Source organism: Carassius carassius, chromosome 44, assembly GCF_963082965.1.
Source record: "Carassius carassius chromosome 44, fCarCar2.1, whole genome shotgun sequence".
Classification (NCBI taxonomy): Eukaryota; Metazoa; Chordata; class Actinopteri; order Cypriniformes; family Cyprinidae; genus Carassius; species Carassius carassius.
The window spans coordinates 17,668,493-17,693,002 of record NC_081798.1 but is presented as its reverse complement, the minus strand read 5'-3'; the positions used below and the strand labels follow the sequence as shown (position 1 = coordinate 17,693,002).

General features: G+C 38.0%; 2 protein-coding genes across 2 annotated transcripts in view; both read left to right on the top strand.

Annotated features, from left to right (window-relative positions):
• The window catches only part of LOC132126595 (F-box only protein 2-like), a 56,453-nt gene that overhangs the window by 6,346 nt on the left and 25,597 nt on the right, over positions 1–24,510 (top strand). The window lies entirely within an intron of this gene.
• LOC132126558 (dnaJ homolog subfamily C member 11-like) lies at positions 1,318–23,965 on the top strand. Its single transcript, XM_059537869.1, has 16 exons — positions 1,318–1,471; positions 12,914–13,043; positions 15,320–15,393; positions 15,506–15,607; positions 16,740–16,868; positions 18,488–18,610; positions 18,701–18,774; positions 18,853–19,042; positions 19,147–19,232; positions 19,372–19,488; positions 19,605–19,760; positions 19,875–19,944; positions 20,054–20,111; positions 22,509–22,651; positions 22,747–22,876; positions 23,803–23,965. Exons 1-16 carry the CDS (start codon positions 1,397–1,399, stop codon positions 23,826–23,828), a joined length of 1,683 nt encoding a protein of 560 aa, XP_059393852.1. The 5' UTR covers positions 1,318–1,396; the 3' UTR covers positions 23,829–23,965.

Below are 24,510 nucleotides of genomic sequence, written 5' to 3'. Positions count from 1 at the left end.
TGCATATATAAAAAAGCAGAATCTGTGGATTATATATAAATCTATGCGACGAATGTTTATGAATGCATGCTTGGCAAACACCCATATCTGTTCTGCCCACCGAGACCGTAAAAAACTATTTTATAACACTGCTAATCGAGATACGTGTCCAGCAGTCTAAGTGCTAATAACATGCCCCACTGTGTCATATAATTAGATGTTAACAGTCATGTTAGAGTCGTTAATCTGCCACTTGTGCTGAAGATAATTGTGAAACAAGAATGGCATGGGCTTAAGCATGATGACGGTTTTACACTAAAAGGTTATTGTGTTGCAAGGCAGCAATGATGCAACAGAATTAAAAAAGAAAAAAAAAAAGAAAGAAAGAAACATCTGGAGGCTCCGGTCTCGGTTATGAGTTCTGGAGCGCTGTCCATTCGTGGGTGCTGAAGGAGATGGTGCTGAAAGAACAGCTCAACCACAAACAGGCTGAGCATTAAAGTATAATCAAGCCAAATCACAAGTGTTTACGCATAACAACACAGCATGTAGTGATAACTGCGAATGTTATTTGAACAACAGAATCTTAAAAATAAGAAAACATACGGATAAAAAATACATTTAATTGTTATGCATGCATTAGGCCTCTTATTACAATTTTGAGACACTGTATAGATTAAAAGAGTCACATGCTACAAACATTTTAAATTACGTCAAAATGTGGTTAATAAAGATGACAAATGGTGACCTAAAGTATAAATTCCCTTTAAACTTCTTCAAAAATTGATTAAACATGTTCATGGAAATAAATAGTATATAAAAGAACATATATGTACCCTACTGTATGTGAGTGCAGAAATAATCATAACGCTACCATTTTGTTTAAAATAGAAAATAAGGCTGTTGGATTAATATTTAATGAATATTTAAATGTCTAAATTAATTACATAATAATAATATTAATAATAATAATAATAAGATATATCCATTAAACATATCCAAAGTGATTGTTTAAATCAAAATTTATCATCCAGGAATCTGCCTAAAAGCTGGTATATTTAATTTTTAAATAAACTGAAGTTTCATAATTCTCCCTCTCTCCAGAACACACGGTGGCATGAGAAAATCTGAATCCTGAGCCTCAGCCGTAGGCGAATTGGCGGATTTACTACTATGGCGAAGATTTAGCTCATTAATATTCAGTTTTGTGTTTGCTGACGTAAATAATGTAACATCCACGAGCCAAGCCTTCGCTGAAGCGGGATTCGCCAGATCACAAACGCCTACCTTACAACGTCAGTGTTTTAACAAATCAGATTGGCATAGTGGCCGAACGTCACGTTGCGTAATTTACATTCACAATAAAGGCCTTCGTCGTAGTAGGAATCAGTGGGATGGGATTTGGAACACTGGGAACATGGCGGCTGCCTTGGAAAATGAATTGGAAGTAGATAACGAAGATTATTATTCTCTGCTCAATGTCAGGAGAGAGGTAAGAAAGTGGATGTTTCTAAGAGGAGCATAATTAATCTGCGTTGTCGAGATCTGCACAGAATGAAGAGAGGCATGCGATTTCTCTTATCAGGTGACAATGTAGGAGAGATCCATACTGCTGTCATTGCATAGCCTACTGTTACGTGCCGGTTGCCTTGGGTTCGTAGATTTGACGTTTTATGCTCGGACAACTTTCTAGCAGTCTTTCTCAGCTGTCAAACTTATTTTATATCAGCCATCAGAATTTTGTTTATTAATGTTTTATATGTACGTGCGTAAAATAGTCTTTGGTAAAATGCCAATGAGAGCTTATCTCAGAACCCATTCAATATTAACGCTGGAAACGCAGTATACTCAGTATTAACCCAATAGGCTAAATAAAACCTTTAAATGTACAACTAATTATTGTACCTACTACCATAATAACACTTCTGCATGACCGATAATTCAAATAAGCAAACTCTGAGAACGTAACGGGAATTAGTGATGTTACGTTCAACACCGAAGCTTGTATTAAAAAACAACAACTTATTTCACATTGAAGCACTGAGCGAACCTCAGCGCCGTTTCCTTTACATTATAATACATTATGATGTCTTATTAACATTGTTTTTTGTTTGTATGTTTGTTTTTATCATAATTTATATATTGATTTATATATAAATTTAATTTATGAATTTCTGTTTTATTTATTTGACTTATTTTAGTGCCAGTACACCGACACAACTGAATGACTTTAACAATGGCCATAATTAAATATAATAAAACAACGAATCAGTTCCACATGTGAAACCACTGGCTGTAACGGAACATCTGGAATGTTATTTATTTTTGTGACCACTAGATGGCCACAGCATAAACCGTTATAAAAAGCTTTGAGTAATGAACCTTTTTCCGATACAATTGACCTATCGGTAAGTCCCACCACCCTTAGTTACTGTTGCAAACTCTGACAAATGCCTTAAGGGGCGGTCACACTGCACTTTTCGTTCCATTGACTTCCATTCATATGCATGCAAATGCGTCAGACCGGAAACGCAAGCTCATGTGAAAAATTTCGCATTTCGCTGCGTTCCAAAGTTCAAGTTTGGTGAACTCTGACCTGCGAATTCGCATCACGTGAAGACTTGTGACAAGTAGAAGAGCACTTCACTGCGTGACCTCTCTGTACTGAAATTCAAAAATGGAGGAAGTGCTAATTTTAACTGTAGCGCAGCATAACATCTTTAAAAGATTATAAAAATAAAATAAAAATCCGCGGTGTCAATGGAAACAAGAACAGATGGTTCATTTGAATGCGGACACATTTTATAATTTTTTTTTGCGATGTGCTTGTACCGTCTTATGTGAAGGTGTCGAAAGCATCTTATATTGTTCTCTCTCTTTCTCTCCGTCGCAAAAGAAACAGTACAAGCACATCGGAATACATGTTGTGATAACTGAGGGGAAACCTTGGTGCCCAATGTTATATCCTGCTCCCGCCCATATTCACAGCGGCTTCCGAAAAAATTTGCAAGTTCAAAGTCTAGTGTGACCACCCCTTTATTCAAATACCCACACTTGCGGACTTGGCCAATTGAGAGCGCGTGCGCGCGACAGGAAGTAAGTGTGCAAGACTGTCCAGATCTTAAAAATGACAAAGCGCAGTGCCCTTAACACACACTAAATTCACACTCCAGAGTGGTATTCAAGGCTTAGTGCATCCCATCATGCATCATGTTGTGGAAATAAATCGCGAGACTTATTGCCAAGATCATGAGAGGTCACGGAAACCTTTCCCATGTAAGTTAAAGGTGCAATGTGTAATACAAACCAGATTCCAAAAAAGTTGGGACACTGTACAAATTGTGAGTAAAAAAGGAATGGAATCATTTAAATATCTCATAAACCTATATTTTATTCACAATAGAATATAGATAACATATCAAATGTTGAAAGTGAGACATTTTGAAATGTCATGCCAAATATTGGCTCATTTTGGATTTCATGAGATCTACACATTCCAAAAAAGTTGGGACAGGTAGCAATAAGAAGTCGGAAAAGTTAAATGTACATATAAGGAACAGCTGGAGGACCAATTTGCAACTTATTAGGTCAATTGGCAACATGATTGGGTATAAAAAGAGCCTCTCAGGGTGGCAGTGTCTCTCAGAAGTCAAGATGAGCAGAGGATCACCAATTCCCCCAATGCTGCGGTGAAAAATAGTGGAGCAATATCAGAAAGGAGTTTCTGAGAGAAAAAATGTAAAGAGTTTGAAGTTATCATCATCTACAGTGCATAATATCATCCAAAGATTCAGAGAATCTGGAACAATCTCTGTGTTTAAGGGTCAAGGCCAGAAAACCTTACTGGATGCCCATGATCTTTGGGTCCTTAGACGGCACTGCATAACATACAGGAATGCTACTGTAATGGAAATCACAACATGGGCTCAGGAATACTTCCAGAAAACATTGTCAGTGAACACAATACACCGTGCCATTCGCCGTTGCTGGCTAAAACTCTATAGGTCAAAAAAGAAGCCATATCTAAACATGATCCAGAAGCGCAGGCGTTTTTTCTGGGCCAAGGCTCATCTAAAATGGACTGTGGCAAAGTGGAAAACTGTTCTGTGGTCAGACGAATCAAAATTTGAAGTTCTTTTTGGAAAACTAGGATGCCATGTCATCCGGACTAAAGAGGACAAGGACAACCCAAGTTGTTATCAGCGCTCAGTTCAAAAGCCTGCATCTCTGATGGTATGGGTTTGCATGAGTGCGTGTGGCATGGGCAGTTTAAACATCTGGAAAGGCACCATCAATGCTGAAAGGTATATCCAAGTTCTAGAACAACATATGCTCCCATCCAGACATCGTCTCTTTCGACCGAAGGGAGCCGATGGGTCTGCTGCACCGGGAGGGGAGCCCCGTTCCGATGCGGAGTAGGCAAGAAAACGCGACTGATGGAGGGACTCTCGCTGCATCTGAAGGTAGCTGCGACTCTGCTGCACCAGAAGGGAGAGTCCCCCTTGTGACTGTGTACGAGGCGTGATTTGATGCATCGCATGGAGGGCTGGCCTTTGGCTCTGCTGCACCGGGAGGGAGAACCCCGTCTGCCGCTGAGCGCGCAGCGCAACTCAATGAAAGACGAAAGGCTCACGCTGCGACCGAAGGGAGCCACTGCCCTGTTGCACCGGAAGGGAGAGCCCTGTCCGATGCTGAATAAGCGAGGAGATTGTAACGACGGCTGGAGGGCCCTTACTTTGACAGAAGAAGCGATAACTGACTGGATTGGGAAGGAGAGGCTTCGATTAATCAAGTAAACAACATGATTTAAAATGCTGTATTTTTTTTTGGGCTACATGGGCTGCCTTTATTGTAGTGGAGTTGATCATACCTGATGTAATTTATAATTTTTAAAAATGTCTGATGACCAACGCCCGAGGGCCTCTATCTGATTTTTTGAGAGGCCCATTTTGAGCTGCTGAAGTTGCTGCCCCGATGCGAAATGAGTGGCTGGAAAATTTTGTGCGGTTAGGCATGATTGAGCAAGGATCAGTTAATGTTTTTATTTTTTATTTATTTAGATTTTTTTTTAACCAAAGTCGTTGATGAAGAGAGGGTCCAGTGCAAATTTAGATTGAGCGTTCCGGAGTTGGACATAAGAAAAGCGAGCCTGATGAGGTTGAATTGGAGAATGGACATTAAAAATTTTACATGTAGTGGCTTTTCCTTTCTTGGTCCACCTTTATTTGATGAAGTAAGCGATAGTTTTGCTATCAAGTATAGACGAATCAGAGATTGTGGTATTTGTTTTTTTTTTTTTTTAGGCTCCTGCGGGAGCGAGAACTGATGCGGCAGTAGGGAAGGACGGAATGGGCTCCTGCGGGAGTAGACACTGCTGCGGCAGTGGGGAGATACAGAGAGGGCTCCTGCGGGAGCAGACGCTGCTGTGGCAGTGGGGAGATACAGTAAAGGCTCCTGTGGGAGCGGACACTGCTGTGGCAGTGGGGAGATACAGAGAGGGCTCCTGTGGGAGCAGACACTGCTGCGGTGGTGGGGAGATACAGGAAAGGCTCTGCGGGAGCAGACACTGCTGCGGCAGAGAGGAAGTATGGAAAAAGGCTCCTGCAGGGGCGGGCACTGCTGGGATGGCTGGAGTGAGAATGGACTGTTATAGACAGATAGGGGGATGTTAGGAGAGTTAGCTATGGTAGATAACGAGTTTGAGTGCATGGGGATGGGCTGGCGTTAGAGGCGTTGGCTGAAGAGGGTTCGGTGAACTTTTTTGAACTTTTGTGGGTCGTGGGAAGGGGCTGGGGTGTGTGATGTCTTGAAGAACCTGTGTAGCCTGCACTGCTAGCAGAGGCAGCCTAATGCTAATGTCTGCTACGTGAGCTGGAGGACTCTGAAAAGAAAAAGGGGGTTAGAAGTAACAGGATGGAAATACTGGGATGTGCAGGCCAGTGTGCAAATAAAAGTAGCTTTGTGCTTGCTTCGGCTGCTGTAGTTGATGGCTGCGGGAAAGTAGAAGGGTTAGTAACATTTGAAGAGGCAAGCTAAAAATGTCTGGGTAGCCTACTGTGCTGCCAGCTTAGCAATTGGATGCCTGATTTGACAATTGCTCAAGCCTTGTCCGCATTAATACGTTCCTGTTGGAAAAGCATCTTTTCCTCTCGTTTTGGCCTTCCGGCCTTTTTAAACGGCCTCCAGGGCGGATAAATTTGGGATGCTGTTTTCCCGTTGTAGTATGGACTGTGGAAACAAAGGCTTTTGAAAGTGATGTAGCATGTTTAGTTTTGTAAAACATTGTACCAATAGACATGTCTATAGCAGTAACGTTAATTGCGGTTATGTGATATTCAAATTCAAGCGGTTTCTAAAGATATTTACTTTGCATGCTTTTCATATTACAGTCCTAAAAAGACAACAGAAAATTTACTCACACTTGCTGTCCTGCGGCAAAACACGAGGGCAGTTGCGTTTTAGAAAAATTCTGAGTAATCCCACCAGTAAGTAGTGAAATATGTCCCTAAATAAATTGATCCTGCGAGAATAATTGCATGAAACTTATGTCTGTATCATCTCAGTGAGGTTTAAACATGCACAGTAAGGCAAATGTAATCTCTTCAGGCATTTCAGTGTGGATGACAACTTCGTGGTTAAAAGTGGCATCGTCAACCAACAGAGTTATGTCATAACGTCGTTTAACAAACTTTAGCCGCGTAACCTGCATTTAGCATCTTCACCTGAAAATGTATTGATTTACAACTCACTAGTGGTGGAAATTATGATTCTTTCAAGAAATTAGTTAATTTTCTGTTCGTTCACCAAAATGATTCGGTCAGTGACCATTTCTTCGTATTACACAAAATATGCCAGCAGGTGGCGAAAAAGTGTCATATGTGTTATGTCTTAAGTCAATGAACGTATTCACTTGTTACCAAAAACTGATTTGGCTGTATTAAAATGTATGCATAATTGCATTAAATATATAAAGTCTATTTAAATTGTTCAGATGCACAAAGCACGAGGTTTTCTTGCAAAAATAGCATTTTAATTGTTTGGTCAGAGAGTTCATATATTGGCCTATATATTCACATCATAAATCGGGGATTAAACGTGGAATTATGTTTTGTATGCTAAATATGAAAACAAGCGTATTTGCACAGTACCTATAACTGCGCTTTGCATTTTGCAAGATTGAAATGCTAAATGGCCAACTGACCCGGTTTTACTCTCATTAATTTTGTTTACGAACGAGATAAGATATGTACCAGTTCATAGCATTCACGAACGACATGTATCCGTTCATTCAACTCGACATGTGTACCGGTTCAGTCCTTTCGTTCACGAATGAGAGCTCTAGATCTCATTCAGACTCATATGAAAGTCGCTCAGTGTGGATGACAACTCTGGAAAACTCTTCATTAATGAGAGTAAACCGAGAACGATTCGTTCACCTAAAAGATTCGTTCACCTAAAAGATTCGTTCAAAAAGAACGATTCGTTCAAAAAGAACGATTCGTTCACGAACGACACATCATTACAACGCACGGTTTTTGCCGCTAGTGGAGGCAGCATCGAACTGGGGCACGGCACAGCCCGGGCTGGTTGAATGCCTGCTGCTGGTGCGATCCAGCATTCTAAGAGAGCCCGGTCTTGGGCGGGATAATCGTGTTGTCGAGTGAGGCGAGCTCGGGGGTTTGCATGGTCTTTTGGCCACAACGTGTGGCTTGGCGAGAAGAGCAGCTTGTCATCGCGTCAGCTTTGCAGGAAGAATGACCGTGTTTGGCTGGGTAGGAGTGATCATGGGTCCAGCAAAAAAGCGGCAGATCTGAAAAATCCCCAGTATAGATATCTTCGTCGGAAGAAAATTGGGAAAAGATGAAGTGACAGAGTGAACCGAATGCTGACAGAGCGAACCGAATGCTGACAGAGTGAACCGCATGCTGACAGAGCGAACCGAATGCTGACAGAGCGAAACGAATGCTGACAGAGCGAACCGAATGCTGACAGAGCGAACCGAATGCTGACAGAGCGAACCGAATGTTGACAGAGCGAACCGAATGTTGACAAACCGTCCATGCCGAAAAACTGCCATGGGACAGGAGGTAGGAAAACTGGATATATATACGCTTGTGTGCGAGTTAAGATGATTAGCTAAACGAGATGCACCTGTGCCAAATTGGATGATTATCTGATCGTGCTCCTCCCGAACTTTGTTAATAAAACCACATTAAAATGCTGAATGGGATGGCCTACGGATTCGTAGACACAGCGAGTATGTGCAATTTAAGTCCATGAGACCGAAAGTCCACATGAAGTGCGCCATTTGGGACAAGGCCATACACTGCCGGTCCCCTTACATGGAAGTCGCCACTATGTTTCTACAGTAGCCCTAAACGGTCAAACTGCTCTACAGAGAGTGTTTCGTCACTTTCTTGTTCTTACGAATAAAATAACAGACACTATGAATAGCAAGTTCATTAACATATGCATGGGCATGGGCGATGGGCGAATGGGCATGGACATCGGATGAACCACAGAAAAGTGCATTCAGCACTCTTAAAAGTTTGCTCACTTTTACGGCACATTATGATCTTGTTAAAGAAACAGCGGTATCAGTGGATGCTAGCAGCTACGGAATCTGAGGTGTTTTACTGCAAAAGCATGACAACAGCTGGAAACCAGTCGCATACTGTTCTAGAAGGCTGACAGGGTCCGAAACGAGATATGCCCAGAAAGAGAAGGAATGCCTCACAGGCTTATGGGTGTGCAAAAGGTTCCAGGTGAGTACTTGGTGGGCAAGGAGACAATCAAAATGATCACGGATCACAAGCCACTAATACCGCTGATCAACAGTAAAGATCTAGACACCGTGCCAGTGAGATGTCAGAGACTTTTGATGAGACTCATGCGGTTTAATGCAAAAGCGGAGTATGGCCGCCAGGCAAAACCTTGGTTGTCGCAGATGCGTTGTCGCGAAGCCAGTTAAACACTACAGAGGACAGTCCCCACAGAGAGTTCAACTTTGTGTGGACTCTGAGTTACCTTCAGAGAACATTGTAAGAAACCTAACATCACTAGATCAGGCAGAATAAGTAAGCCTGTGGAGCGGCTGAACCTATAGAAGAAGAAAAAAAGAAGACAAAAGAAAAGTCTATCGACATACAGTTAGTAACAAATTATTTTTTTGAGTAATGTGAACAGGGTTGGTAATAACTGAATGTAAAATGAATATTTGTGAATGCTACGTGTAACAGCAATGGCAAAGTAATGTAGTGTTTAATTTGAAATAATTTTTTCTTATAGTCATTTTGCCTTTGTGCAAGCACCTTATTATGACCTATATTTACGTTTTAAAGTTAAGCGGCCTCTAGCGGGCGTAAAAATAAAGTGAAATTTTCACAGTGAAAATAAAAGATTACAAAACATTAATATGAAAACAACCTTTTGCCGATAGGGCGCAATTGTAGTATATGCTGTGATGGGTCGTATTTCAGGGATTTGGACAAACGACCTATACGAGCATATTGGTTGGAGGACAGGTTGGGTACTTTGATGTCACACACCGGTCAGTCTGATGGTGATGACCCGCTTCAAGTCGAAGAAGCCTAATGATTCAATGAACCATTCATAAAGAACCATTTACTTCACTCCTGAATGGTTTAGCCATTTGAACGAATCAAATTAATTAATAAATGACTTGATAACTTAATCATTAATCACCACATACTGGCAGTTTTAGTTTATTATTTAGATTATAATTTCATTAAAGAAATTATTTCATAGGTTCTTATTCGTATTTATCTAAGAAAGTTCTGGTAAAACAAGGTAAGTACATGGGGTAGGGTTAGGTTCAGGGTTAGTACCTAGTTATTACATAGTTATTGTAATTACTGTAATAAGTACATATTATGTACATAAGGAACAGGACTGTAAAATAAAATGCTTATTCAACTATTTGTCTCCTCTTTGTCTTTCCACATCACTGTAGTGCCATTTCGGAGAATATCTGCTGAACGAAGGCAGCGTACATTCTTCTGTGTCAGCCGCACCACAAGGATACATTTTCTACATGTATTTACACGTGTATTTACAAGAAAACAGCACATTCTTGTGTCGCGGCTGACACAGAAAAGCATAAGCTGCTTGCGTTCAGCAAAATATACTACAACATTCTTCTACAAAAGTATTCTCGTTGCTTCATAACGTTACGGTTGAACCGCTGATGGCAGATGGACTATTCTGATGAAGCTTTTCATACTTTCTGGAACTTGACAGTGTATTTTACTTGGCAGTATATGGGACAGTAACAAGCCTTGTAAATGCTTACAAGACAATATACAAGTTCCACTCCCCATGCAATTGATACTCATATGGTTGCTATGGTTGCGTAGTTCCAAATAAATAATTGCGATCCATAAATAAATGTAAAGAGATTAACAAACATTAAACATATTGACAAATAAATAGAATTAGATCCACAAATAAATATTTAACAAACATGAATTAATTTCACAAATAAATAAAATGAGATTTGCAAAAAAAAAAAAAAACATTCACAAAAAAATATTTGTCACAACCCCAACTTTGCCTGGCATTTATTTGTGAAACGCATCCTGTGCATTTGCGAAATGTGAAACATTTCTTGCATCAAGACGTGCTGACAAGCCACAAATACGTGGACTCCACCCACCGTCTACTCAGGCCAATCAGATAACAGCCACATTCCGCTGACCAATCGTAGCTAGATCTCACAATAGCCAATCACATTTTGCTTTACATTCAGGGCGGTCTCATCCTGAGATAACTTAATTCATCTGCATTGGCTCAAATAAAAGGGACATAAAATGGGTACAGTAAAAGATTTTAAAAATTGGATTTCGTTAGACCATTAGACTGTGTATCATGCCAAGCCACAGTATTATATTTTACATGCCTTTGAAAATGGAAGAGATTCTTGCATATAATTTGTCAATTAGAATAATGAGACATTTGGGCTATTACCAAGCAAATGGTATAACTATCAATTAAATTAATCTTTGCAATGAAGAGGAAACACAGAAGCTGCGTCTTTAGTGGCATTTAGATGTCGCACTGTTTAATGCAGCTCAGAAGGACATGGTATGCTTTAACCTGAAGTGACAAATGCATAGATAATGTTTTGATATTTTAAAAAACCTTGAATACTGACATTTGAAATTATTTTTAAAATGAAAGCATTCTTTAAATGTGAATTTAAACCACCAGTAGGTGGCAGCAATTCACTGTTAAAGTGAGTCATTGCGAGTGAACTGAATAATTTAAACAGTTGATTCATTCAGAAAAGAAACACCATCATATATAAATATTTATATAAACTATATTCAATTATATAAATTTGTACATTTTCTGCTCCCATATCTAGAATTGTGATCATTCGAAATGTATAATTTATATTTATTTAATAAACTGAATCATACAGTGAAAGACCGTTTCTCTGGCATTTTCAAAAGCACGTAACATAAAATACTGTGGCTTGGTTGGCATGATACACAGGCTAATGGTCTAGCGAAATCCAATTTTAAATATCTTTTAGTGTAACCATTTTATTTTATTGAAAGCCTTTTAACATTTTCTTTCATCTGCTGGTTTAATGGATTGTCTGTGAGGGACAAGAATAGCCTCAGCAGTATTGTTAAAATCTGCTCCAAGATCATTGGAGTTCAGCTGACAGACCTGAGCTCCCACTGGAAAAAAACAAGTGCTCCAGAAGGCTAGACAGTTTCATTAGTTATCCTGACCATGCTCTCAGGAATTTTGTCTAATGCCCTCAGGACGACTATACCAGCCCCCCCAAGGAAAACGAACAGATATGCAAATTATTTTATCCCCTCTGCCATCAGGTTTTTAAATACTGTTGATAGCGGCAACTAGATAGGTCCAGGCATCGCAAACCTCTGTACTATTATTTATTAATTTATTTACTCAAATTTTGGTCGCTGCTCAGACTTAATATTGTGGCCTGTGTATTTGTTGCTTGTTCTGGCCCCTCCCCTCGATATCACAGTCTCCGCCATGTTGGCAGGACACCGGCGGCAAAACATGATTTTTTACATGTGTTGTTAACTCGGTAGTAGAGGAGGTTTTACCATGCCTGGAAGTTACTGCTGCGTTAAAAACTGCTCCAGTACCTCACACGGTACATATGGAACACATAGGAACAATGGAATACAGTTTTTATTTAGGTTATACCAAGCGCAAAACAGCTGTATTTGGAGAAGCTCTCAGGCATCCAACATATCGACCCATACGAGCTTCCTGCAGAGGAGTGGCACAGAGACCTGGACCATTTACCTCCATGCACAGATATGGACATTGTGAATTATCTTGTTTTTGGTGTAAGTTACTACACAATACAGGAGTTTAAAAGCCACAAGTCTTTGGAAAGTTACGAGGCTTTCTGTTGTGGCTGGGTCCATCTTCAAGCCCCCAGGTGGTGAAAACAGCCTTGTACTGGCCAAACGTAAGTTTATTCACATGCGTTTTAATAAATAAAACGGAAGTCTCACCTTTAGGCTTACTTCCGCATTGAGGAAAAAGGTGGATAGCAAGATAAATGCTGCGCAAATCCACAGGATGCAATTCACAAAAGCGTGCAGCTATCTACTACAAATACACAGGCCGTGTATTTTATTTCACAAATAAATGCCAGGCAAATATATATAATAATAATCTATTTATTTGGAATTTAAGTAATAATTCTATCTCCATAGCCATCACTAGCGGAAATGTTGGTGATTTGAAAAGCATGCCAAGGCACAGTCTTACCTGAACAGGACAGCCAATCAGAAGCCTGGTATCAGGGTGTGGCTGAACCAACTAATTTAAATATTCAGATTATGTTGACTCTGCTTGATATCCATCCATCAATCTTTATCTGTAATCTACTCTTTATCTATTTTATGGTCCGCAGGCTACTCAAGAGGAGCTGAAGTCGTCGTACAGGCGGCTTTGTATGCTGTACCACCCTGACAAGCACAGAGACCCTGAGCTAAAGAGGCAGGCTGAGCAACTCTTCACCTATGTACACCAGGCGTATGAGGGTAATTATTAGAACTCTCCCAAGGAATGGACCCTTTTCACAAGACTGTAGTGACGCATTTAACAGTCATCAGCATTGTAAATCTTCAAAGTTTTTCATATTTGTATTTTTCCTTGTATTATATCACCTTTGCATCAAAATAAAATAAAAAATAAATAAATAAATAACTGTTAGTGCTAATGCGTTTCTAATGCAGCGTCTATGGGAGGCATGGTCTTCTGACTGTCCTTATCGGTCTCTCTAAATTTATTTTCCTTTTATTGAAAGTCATGAAAACACTATCGTGGAGTTTTTCTTTTGCTATTTGAGCAAATGAGAATGCTAAAAAAATATTTGTGGTACTCTCCCATTCACTGCTCTTCAAGTTAACCAAACTATGACGACTTACATTTCTTAGAAACCTGATATGTGAAAAGGTCCGTAATATGACAATTTTTTAGTACACAGATTAAAGGATTTTTATTTATTTATTTTTTAAATGAAAGGCCAAATAACCATAAAGTTTAATGTATCATATCTAATGTATGATTTTCTGAGGCAGAAAATTTGTTGTACACAATTGTCTACATGCCTTCTTCAGTTGTCTGATTGATAGTTCATGTTTTTGTAGTTTTTTTTTTATTTTTTATAATAAAATAAAATAAAAATAAAAACTTTTAATATAGTTGTAAAACTTCAGATCATAGTATATGTCTTTTTGCTTTGAAATCTTTAATGAATTTTATAAAGTAAACTTCTTAGTGACATATCGTTAATAATTCTTGTTAAACAATAACTGGAATGAAGCAACTTGGGTTTACTTTATTAGCCATAATTTGTATTTATTTACATTATTTTTTAGAAAAATCAGGTTAAATGTATCAAATATGCCTTTGAAGAGTGTTTATTTGAAAAAAAAAAAATTAACATCGCTATATTGCATTACATTGTTTTGCACCTCAATACAAATTTATGAGTTTTTATTAAAACTAAGCATTTCAATTTTATAATAAGGCATAGTACTGGCAGAACTTAATGGTCATGTAAATAACAACATATGCACCAAATTTCATATTTTTTGCTCCGTTTGTGTCCAAATAAAATTAAGGTTTCTTAAAGTATGAGCTCGACATTCTCACTATATTAGACCCTTGACCACAAAAGGGTAATTGTTTTTTTTTTTTGTTTTTTTTAATTTATATTTAAAAAATTTTTTTACAATTTTTTTATTTTATATTTGACAGAGATGCAACTATCTGAAAATCTGTAATCTGAGGGTGCAAAAAAAATTAAATATTGAGAAAATTGTCTTTAAAGTTGTCTAAATTAAGTTCTTAGCAAGTCTTATTATTAATCAAAAATTAAGTTTTGATATATTTCAGGTAAGAAATTTACAAAACATCTTCATGGAACATGATCTTTAATATCCTAATGGTTTTTGGCATAAAAGAAAAATCGATAATTTTGACCCATATAATGTATTGTTGGTTATTGCTACAAACATACCTGCGCGACTTATGACTGGTTTTGTGGTCCAGGATCACATATCATACTATATGAGCTATAAGCCTGATATAAAACAAAAATGCCTTTTTGTTTCTAACATTTTGTCTAAAAGTTCAAGAAACTGTTCAATTTTCAAAATAATAATAATAATTTTTATTATAATGCCATTTATGTAGCATTTCCATAAAAGGAATTTTATGGTGACCACAAATGAAGCAACCCATGCAGATTTGATTGTTTTTAATTTTCAAATAAAGTATTAATTTAAACTTCTACTTAAAAGGGTTGTGGTAGATAAAAACACTGAATACTGACTTAAAGTCGTATTTGTAAAACTATTTTTAGAAATGTAGATGCATCCCAATTCACACTTGTGCACTACTCTATGCCGTTTTGTAGCATAAATAGTGTGAATATTGTGTTCACAGTAGAAGTGTGAAGTTGGAAATATTGCTGTTTGCAGTCCAATAATTAGCGATATTGATAGATATACACTTTAGTATAAGGACCAATTCTTACTGTTAACTAGTTGCTTATTAACATGCCTATTATTATCATATTAGCGGTTTATTAGAGCTTATATAGCACATATTCTGCATGACCATATTCTACATCCCTAAGCCTGCCCAATACCTAAACTTAACAGCTACCTGACTAACTATAAGCAGCAAAATAGGAGTTTTTCAGTCATGTATCATAGTTCATGATTTGTTAATAGTAAGAATTGGACCTTGCAATAAAGTGTGACGGAGATATTTTTTATTTGACTTTCATTATTTGACCTCTGCTTAGTACTCAGTGACCCACAATCCCGAGCCATATATGACATATTTGGGAAGAAAGGCCTAGAGGTGGAAGGTTGGGAGGTTAGTTTGATCTTCTGCATTCATAGTGTTTATTCTAACTAATATTTGTATTACTGTGTGTTGCATGTCATGCTAATTTCTCGTCTGCTTGCTTGATCCCTAATATCTTTAGGTGGTGGAAAGGAAGAGAACCCCCGCAGAGATCAGGGAGGAATATGAACGTTTGCAGAGAGAGAGAGATGAGAGGAGACTCCAGCAGAGAACAAACCCTAAGGTGGATATTCCAGACTAGAATAACAGCGGGAGATAATGACAAGACTGGTTTTTATTTCCCAAAATGAAATTTTATTTCACTGAATCTCTCAGTTTTGTTGTGCTCCAACTGATGTAACTTCAAAGATTCAATATTACCTATTTGTTTATAGGAAAGATAATTGTAGTCGAATCTTTTGCTGCTTTTTTGCTGAGGGTGATTGAGGACCGCTTTCTTGATTGTTTTTTGGTATTATCTCTTTTTGTAAACCTGTTTGCACATTGTAATTTATCACGAAAGTTTATAACACAGGATCTTTAAATTTAAGGCCAGAAAATATCTTCAGTATCTTAAATGGCATAACAAATTCCTTCTTAATTTTGTGGACGGAATAACTGGAATCATGAGACAGTCTGCTCTGTATGTTTCAGAGCAGTTTAATGTCAGTGTATACCACGCATTTGGGAGAAGTAATTTCTTATGATCTACTAGTGATAAATAGAAAATACTGCAGGAATTATGTAGTTTTGTAGACCAAAACCTATAAACAAGTTTTAGCCCTTTCAGGTCAGTATGTTTTTGGATTGGATAAATTCCTGAAATAACTTCTATTGACATAACCTTAAGATATTTTTTACATTTTATTCTTCAACATCAAATACATCAACAAAGATTTTTTTGCCTTGGCAAAAGGTGGCTAGAACTACTAATCTACTCACTAGTTCACTTTCACAGCCTTGTGTTTAAAATCACACGCTTACAAACTGTTCTAATTTGGGGAAAATTAAGTCTGAAAGTTGTCTGAAGCTTAGTGGTTGTGATGCGACTATGGTGATGCTTATTTAGGTTTTTATTTCTGCCAATTGTATTTAGGTTTCAAAATTCAATTTGGGTTCATTTGTGAAGATTATGATGATGAAAAAACAAAAAAATCTGATGTTGACCTCTGGGTCAGCCTGCAAAAATAAGTCATCGGTGCAGCACACTGTTGGGTTTGTTCTGAACAGACATACAATATAACATTTATTTGAACAAGTCCTTAAAAGATCTTCAATTTCATTTAAACTCTGCAGGAACCCTGCATATTTCATATCACAGAATTGGTCAGAAATTTTTTTTTTTTGTACTCATCATTTTGTCTGTTTTCATTCAGGGGACAATAAGTGTTGGTATAGATGCGACAGACCTCTTCGACCGATATGAGGAGGACTTTGAGGATGTACCAGGAGGAGGTTTTCCCCACATTGATATCAACAGGATGCATATTTCCCAATCCATTGAGGTCAGTATGTACAATAGAGCGTAACGTGATGTCGTTATCTCCCTTATGGAAGCCCGTTCTGGTGCTGCATAAAAAAATAAAAGATAATTGCAACTTTTTCTCTCACATTTCTGACATTCTTGATAGAGTTTGATATATTGCAAGTTATAAAGACAGAATTGTGAGATATAAACAATTCTGTTTGACAAAAAGTCAGTCTTCTTTTCCTCAGAATTGGACCTATAACTCGCAATTGCGAGAAAAAGTCAGAACTGTGTCGCAATTCTGTTTTAATTCTCACAATTGTGAGTATATACCTCACAATTCAGAGAAATCAGATATAAACTCGCAATTGCAAGAAAAGTCATAATTGAGAAAAAAAATCAGAATTCCAAATATCTTGCTATTCTAAATTAGTGACTAGCAATTGCATGTTTATAGCCGCTTTTCCACCGAAATAACTTGGAACAATTTCTCCCAGGAAAATTTTTACCCCAGACCTGTTGCTGTCTGCATTTCCATCGCTGTCTAAAGTAATGAGAAAATTAAGCAAATAGTCTGGTGACATAGGTCTGTGCACGTTTCTCAATACCAAGTACGCAAATTTCGGACTTGCATCCCCATTAGTTTGGACTTGCGAGTTCGACTCGGTAGTGTGAAGTCCCGTGGATGGAACTACACAATTCTGATAATTCAGCAAACAGCAGCGTACGCAATAACGTCTGTCAACTCACCTTGGCTACTGCAATTTTCCTCACTTTATATACAATAAGACGAAATATGATTTCAAACACCGCTGTCTCTTCGTTTTCATTTAAAAATATAAATAGCCACAGAAATGTAGTTCAGGGAACAGACATACATTACAATGAAGCAAAATATTAAATCAAACAGTATTGCTTCTCTTAATTTTCATTTAAATTAGAATAATAGAATAAAGATCAAAGATTACCTGTTAGATTTACCCAAAACAAATTATATTTTATGTTTAACCTCTAAAGAGACATCAGAGCCAGTGGCAAATGTCAGAAGGACTGGCAGAGGTGAGGCTGCTCTCGTCAGGATACATGAGCTCTGAGCTCCCACTGATCGCATGGAGCTCACGTCTCCGAAATCGGCAAAGCACATTTTCAAATCGGCACTGTCTTTATAAATAAACCCCAGATATGAGTTTTAAACAACTACATTCTGCCCTGAAATACTTTTAAAACTACATTTCATGACACAATAACAGTAATATTTTACAAATTGTATGTTGCAAATAAATGTTGGTTGAAATACGATGCTGCGTGAACTCAACCAATCAGCATGTTCAGTGCTGAAGTTCCGCCCCGAAAGTTCCAGACCTTTAAAAAAGTATAACCTCGCGAGCAGGAACTTTCTGAGGGGCAATTTTTTTATTTAGATCCTGGTTCCTGCGGTGGAAACACACCGCATACCATCCCAAAGTCACTAGTTCTTGGGTAAAGTTCCTGCGGTGGAAACAGGGCTTATATCTCAATTCTGAGTAAAACACAATTTATATCACTAAGGGAAATGGTCAGAATTGCTAGATGTTAACTTGCATTGTGAGAGAAAAAGTCTGAATTGTGAGAGAAAAAGTCACAATTACTTTTTAAAGTGATGTTTATGTTTGTCAGGCGCCCCTAACAACTTCAGATACTGCTGTCCTCTCTGGATCTCTCTCAACACGTAATGGCAACGGGGGAGGAAATATAAACCTTTGTGTGCGGCGTGTGACCTCATCAAGAGGCTGGGGAGAGGTGAGGCTCTTTCCAACATACCTGAATTTTTTTTTTTTTTTTTTGGGTGGTATAGTTCTGATGTTCTGATGTTTGTTTGTGTGTCTTAAGCTTGAGTTTGGTGCAGGGGACATTAGAGGACCTTTATTTGGGATGAAAGTGTTCCGTAATGTTACTGCCCGCTGGTAGGTGTCCATCTGCGTGTGATGAGGCTGATTTGTGTTTCTTTTTTCTATGAATCTCATGTAAGTTTTGTCACCTAGCTTTATGACTGCCCAGTGGGGTTTACAGTTCTCCTCACGTGGTGTGCAACCCAGTGCCACTACAATGATGGCCCGCCACCTGGACCAGAACACTATGGGTTACCTGCAGTGGCGCTGGGGAAGCCAGTCTGCCATGACCACCAGCATTGTCAGGGACACCAAAAAAAGCCACTTCACGCTGGCCCTGCAGGTGAAACCTATGCAGGGGTACACTGATGATGGTAATTTGTTTAGTTCAAAACAAAGTTAATGCATTAAGAATGCAATCCATCTGTTCTTATTCCTGTTCCTCAGCTGGGTGTTCCTCATTCCTACCTGATGATGAGCTATCAGTACAAATTCCAGGATGAAGACCAGACTAAGGTCAAAGGTTCTATCAAGTATGTGTTTTACTTCTAGATACTTCTATTTTTAAAGAATTCAGAATATTCAGTGTAGGTAAATATTCAATGTATTGCCCAGAGTCAGTTTCAAGTTAAAACATCTGCTCTGACAACTCATAGTCTTTGTATTCAACAGGACTGGGTTCTTTGGCACCGTGGTTGAATATGGTGCAGAGCGCAAGATCAGTCGCCACAGTGTTTTGGCTGCAACTGTCAGCATTGGTGTACCCCAAGGAGTCTCCCTCAAAATCAGGTTAACACTGACCTGAGCTTAACCGCAATAAACACAGCTCAGCAGAACAGCAAACTAACCAACTCCGGCTGCTCGTGGGTGGTCTATTTATGACAGTCATTTTCTTCTCTCTACAGGTTGAACAGAGCCAGTCAAACCTACCTCTTCCCTATTCACCTAACTGACCAGATTTTACCCAGCGCTGTGTTTTATGCCACTGTGGGCCCGCTGGCCATCTACTTAGCTGTCCAGAAGCTTATTATTATGCCTTATGTACGAGCCCAGAAGGAACAGTGAGTTATTATCTACAATTACTGCCCTGAAACCGCCCATTTTCCTGAAACCCATCTTTACATTACCTCAGTTTCTCCGATGATGAAGGGCCCTGACTGTTTGGTTGTTTACAGGGAGTTGGAGAAGCAGAAGGAGGATTCGGCTTCAGAAATTGCTCGGAGGAAGCAAGAGGCTGAAGCTTCCGTGAGTTAAATAAATACATAGACAACAATGACCATCTCCCTGTTGCCAACACAAACAGCCCTTTATCAGTGCATATGTTTTCTTGTGTTATTGTTTCTTTGGTTTTTAGGTTTTGTTGATGCAAGAGTCAGTGAAGAGAATTATTGATGCTGAGGAATCTAAAATGGGTTTGTGAAATGCACTTTTATGTTTGTTTTTTAATACTTTCAGATACAACTTAAGCTGTATGGACAGCATCTGTGTGATATACTGGTAATTACCACAAAATCATTTCCATTCATTCTAAAAACACACAAAAATTGCAGAGTAAAGGCCCCGTTATACTTTAAACAAAATATGTTTTCGTTCTTCATTTGAAAAGGCTAAGTGACGGTATACTATTTTTGAACATTCCAACACCCCCCTTTGCTGGAGGCGGGTGTAGATTATTGTAAACATGACTCGCGACGCTCGTGCGTATGCCATAAACACAACATCGATGGCAATCTAGGTATGAGACGATCACCAATGGTCAGAATATTATAGACAAAGGAATAATGATTAGCAGCAGTTCAGAGTCAAGAATCATGTTTGCAATAGAAAAGAACCATAATCAGTCCTTTATGGAAAGTGTGAATGTCTCATAGTCTTGCTACTTTATATCTTTACACTTTCCCATGTCTCGGATGTTTGTCTGTGTCGTTTTTTTTAATCGGGGTCGTCGACACCAAGCTTCATTGCAATTTCTTTCTAGGAATTAAATGCTTTTTATAAATCTTTAAAGTATGTCCACGAGTGATCATACAGGTGCAGATATATCTGTGACAGCTCAGCTATTCAACACTGTAGTGTATTCATGTTGCTAGTGACTAGGCTGGAGATATAGTTCTCTTGCCTGACCTCCGTCAAACGGGAAACGAACCTGGGAAAAAAATTGCATGTCAAAAAAGATGGAGTTTCAGAACACACCCACCAATTGGGTAACCGCCACAGACCAATGGAAGCTCAAAGGTGTTTAGGATCCAAAACAAACTCCCCCAGAAAGTTTGCTTTGGTCAGCTGATTCAACTGCTGAAACAAACTCAAAACGAACTTCGTTTCAGCCTGATTTAGTTAAAAATGACTTCTTACCAGTTCATTCTTCGATTTCGTTTGTAGTATATCGGGGCCTTAAAACCCCATTCACACCAAAAACGATAACTATAAAGATAACGATAGTAGCGTCCACACTAGCAAACGATATCGTCTGTTTATTCCAAGTGCATACTCGTCTGCTGCTTTAAATTCTTGAGCACTTTACAGCAGGATGGATTCTGATTGGCTGTCAATTTCTTTATCGTACATCAGCTGGAGAAAAATAGTTTTGAAAGTAATTCCAACGATATCGTTTCTCTTTGTCTTTATCGTTATAGTTGTGATGTGGACTCTGCTATTCTTTAATATTGAGAAAGATTTTAGAACTATTTCTTTATCGTGATTCATTATCTTTAAAGTTACCTTCCGTGATGTGAATGGGCCTTAATGCAAGTGTGTATATAAGAAAATAATAAAATATTTAAGAAATAAAGAATAGCCAGTATATCCATACAACATTAAATATATACAGTTGTGCTCATCGATTTGCATGCCCCTTGCAGAATATGCAAAATGTTAATAATTTTAACAAAATAAGAGGGATCATAAAAATTGCATGTTATTTGTTTGTTTAATACTGTCCTGAATAAGCTATTTCATATAACAGATGTTTATATATTCTCCACAAGACAAAATAATAACTGAATTTATAAAAATGACCCTGTTCAAAATCTTAATACTGTGTGTCATTTCCTGGATGATCAATGACTGTCTTTCTGTTTTGTAATAGTTATACACGAGTCCTTTCCCTTGTTGGTCCTGAGCAGTTCAACTGCCTGCTGTTCTTCAGAAAAATCCTCCAGCTCCTGCACATTCTTCGGTTTTCCAACATTTTCTGCACATTTTAACCCTTTCCAACAGTGACTGTCTGATTTTGAGATCCATCCTTTTACATGGAGGACAACTGAGGGACTCATACATAACTATTATATAAGATGAAAACATTTACTGATGCTTGAGAAGGAAAAACGATGCATTAAGAGCCAGAGGGTGTAAACTTTTGAACAGAAAGATGATGTGTAAATGTACACCCCCCAGCTCTTAATGAATTGTGTGAGCAGTTGAATTGCTCAGGACCAACAAGGGACTCATGAACAACTATCCCAAAACAGAAAGACAGTTGTTAATCATCGAGGAAACCACACACAGTATTACGATTCAAGGGGTCATTTTTATAAATTCAGTTATTGTTTTGTCTTGTGGAGAATATATAAACATCTGTTATGTGAAATAGCTTATTCAGGACAGTATTAAATTAAAAATAAACTGCAATTTTCATGATCCCTCTTATTTTGTTAAAATTTTTAACATTTTGCATACTCTGCAAGGGGCATGTACATTCATGAACACATCTGTATGCTACTTTTACACTTTGCTGTCCATACAGCTTAAAATGAAACATTCATTTTAAATTAGCAATGTGTTGCAATAAAAAAATGTTTTAATTCTAGGTCTCCTCATTCTAAATGCTTGGTATGGCAAATTTGTGTCAGACAATAGTCAGAAACCTGAGAGAGCAAAGGTCATTGACGTGACTGTCCCGCTCCAGTGCTTAGTGAAAGACTCTAAACTCACCCTTACCGAAGCATCAAAGGTCAGACATGCAAACATCAAAGGGCGCTTTACATCAGTGAGCTGCTTCAACTCCTGCCAAGTTCTTTAAATTAAGTTCTGTCTCATGTTAATCAGGCTGGCTTGCCAGGGTTTTATGACCCGTGTGTTGGAGAGGAAAAGAGCCTAAAGCTGCTGTACCAATTCAGAGGAGCAATGCACCAAGTCTTGTCTGGAGACACAGAGCCTCTTAGCATACCTAAACAATGTGAGTACTACAGAACAAGCTGTGAATGTCATATGGCAAAAAAATAATAATTATTATATATACCGTATTTTCCGGACTATAAGTCGCACTTTTTTTCATAGTTTGGCTGGTCCTGCGACTTATAGTCAGGTGCGACTTATTTATCAAAATTAATTTGACATGAACCGAGAGAAATGAACCAAGAGAAACCATTACCGTCTACAGCCGCGAGAGGGCGCTCTATGCTGCCAGAGATGCTGCTCAGTGCTCCTGTAGTCTACACTGAGCAGCATAGAGCGTCCTCTCGTGGCTGTAGACGGTAATGTTTTCTCTTGGTTCTTGGTTCTAAATGAATGCAACTTATAGTCCAGGGCGACTTTATATAATTTTTTTTTCCTCATCATGACGTATTTTTGGACTGATGCGACTTATACTCAGGTGTGACTTATAGTCCGAAAAATACGATATATATATATATATATATATATATATATATATATATATATATATATATATATATATATATATATATATATATATATTTAAAATGTATGTATTTGTAAATGTATTTATAAACATGCAAAAAAAAAATTCTACCTATATATTTTCTGGCTTTTTTTATTATTTGAAAATATTTACATTTTAAAAATATGTCTTCCTTATATTTCAGTTCATTCTCATATGTCTCTTCTGAAGAAAAACTGTGAGCATAAAACATGCTAGTTGGCTATTTTATCCACGTTTGGGTTTTTTTGTATATGAAGGTTGAAAATTGGTGTATTTTCAAAATATATTTCATTGGGTATCACTGGTTACAATGTTTATTTAGCATATATTTGAAAATATATATTTTGGCTAGAAGAAGTAGCAATCTTGCTGTATGGTTCATTGTTAATTCAAAGCTCATTTAAGGAAAGTCTGTTTTCTCTCTCTCTCTTTTCATTCAGCTCATAGAATCAGTTCAGAGACATAGGAGTCTACCACACATTGGAAGAAAGAGCTCAATGGACATCAAAGGAACATAAAGGGAAAGTCAGATATCAAGTGATCTTTATTTCACGTAGTCACCCGTGTATCACCTTTGTGTCGTCTGTTTCTCTTAAATACCTTACATATTCTTATTTTGCATAAGAATGATTTTTGATTATTGATAATTTGGGAAAAAGGTTTAAAGGGTTAGTTTACCAGAGAATGAAAATGTGTACATCTTCTACTCACCCTCGAAGCTTCCTAGGGGGTATGTAACTTCCTTTTTCAGAATAATCCAATCAAAGTTATATTAAAAATTGTCCTTGCTCTTCCAATCCTTTAAATGGGAGTAAGCGGGTGTTTGTTGTCATCAGTTCAGATGAAGTGAAATAAAGTGCATGCATATGTAATAAAACGTCCCTCACATGGCTCTAGGGGGTTAATAAAGGCCCCCTTTAGCGAATCCATGTGTTTTTGTAAGATAAATATCTATATTTCAAATGTAATAAAAACTTTCTTTCTCACTTCTGCTGACTGTTGGGAAGTGGAAGACGTGCATACGGATGTTGTAGTTCATCAGTGCTGCGTAGTTAGTGACAAGCACGGAGAGAGAACAAAACAAAACGCTGGTCAGATATTAGAAGCACGAAACGAGGATTTGTAAAAAAAAAAGTTGGAGGATTTCA

Excerpts from the sequence above, each read along its gene's own strand:
- LOC132126558 (XM_059537869.1), top strand. The coding sequence starts at position 1,397 with ATGGCGGCTGCCTTGGAAAATGAATTGGAAGTAGATAACGAAGATTAT. Across the intron at positions 18,611-18,700 it reads CATCAAGAGGCTGGGGAGAG|CTTGAGTTTGGTGCAGGGGA; the intron begins GTGAGGCTCTTT and ends GTGTGTCTTAAG. Across the intron at positions 19,233-19,371 it reads AAGGTCAAAGGTTCTATCAA|GACTGGGTTCTTTGGCACCG; the intron begins GTATGTGTTTTA and ends TGTATTCAACAG.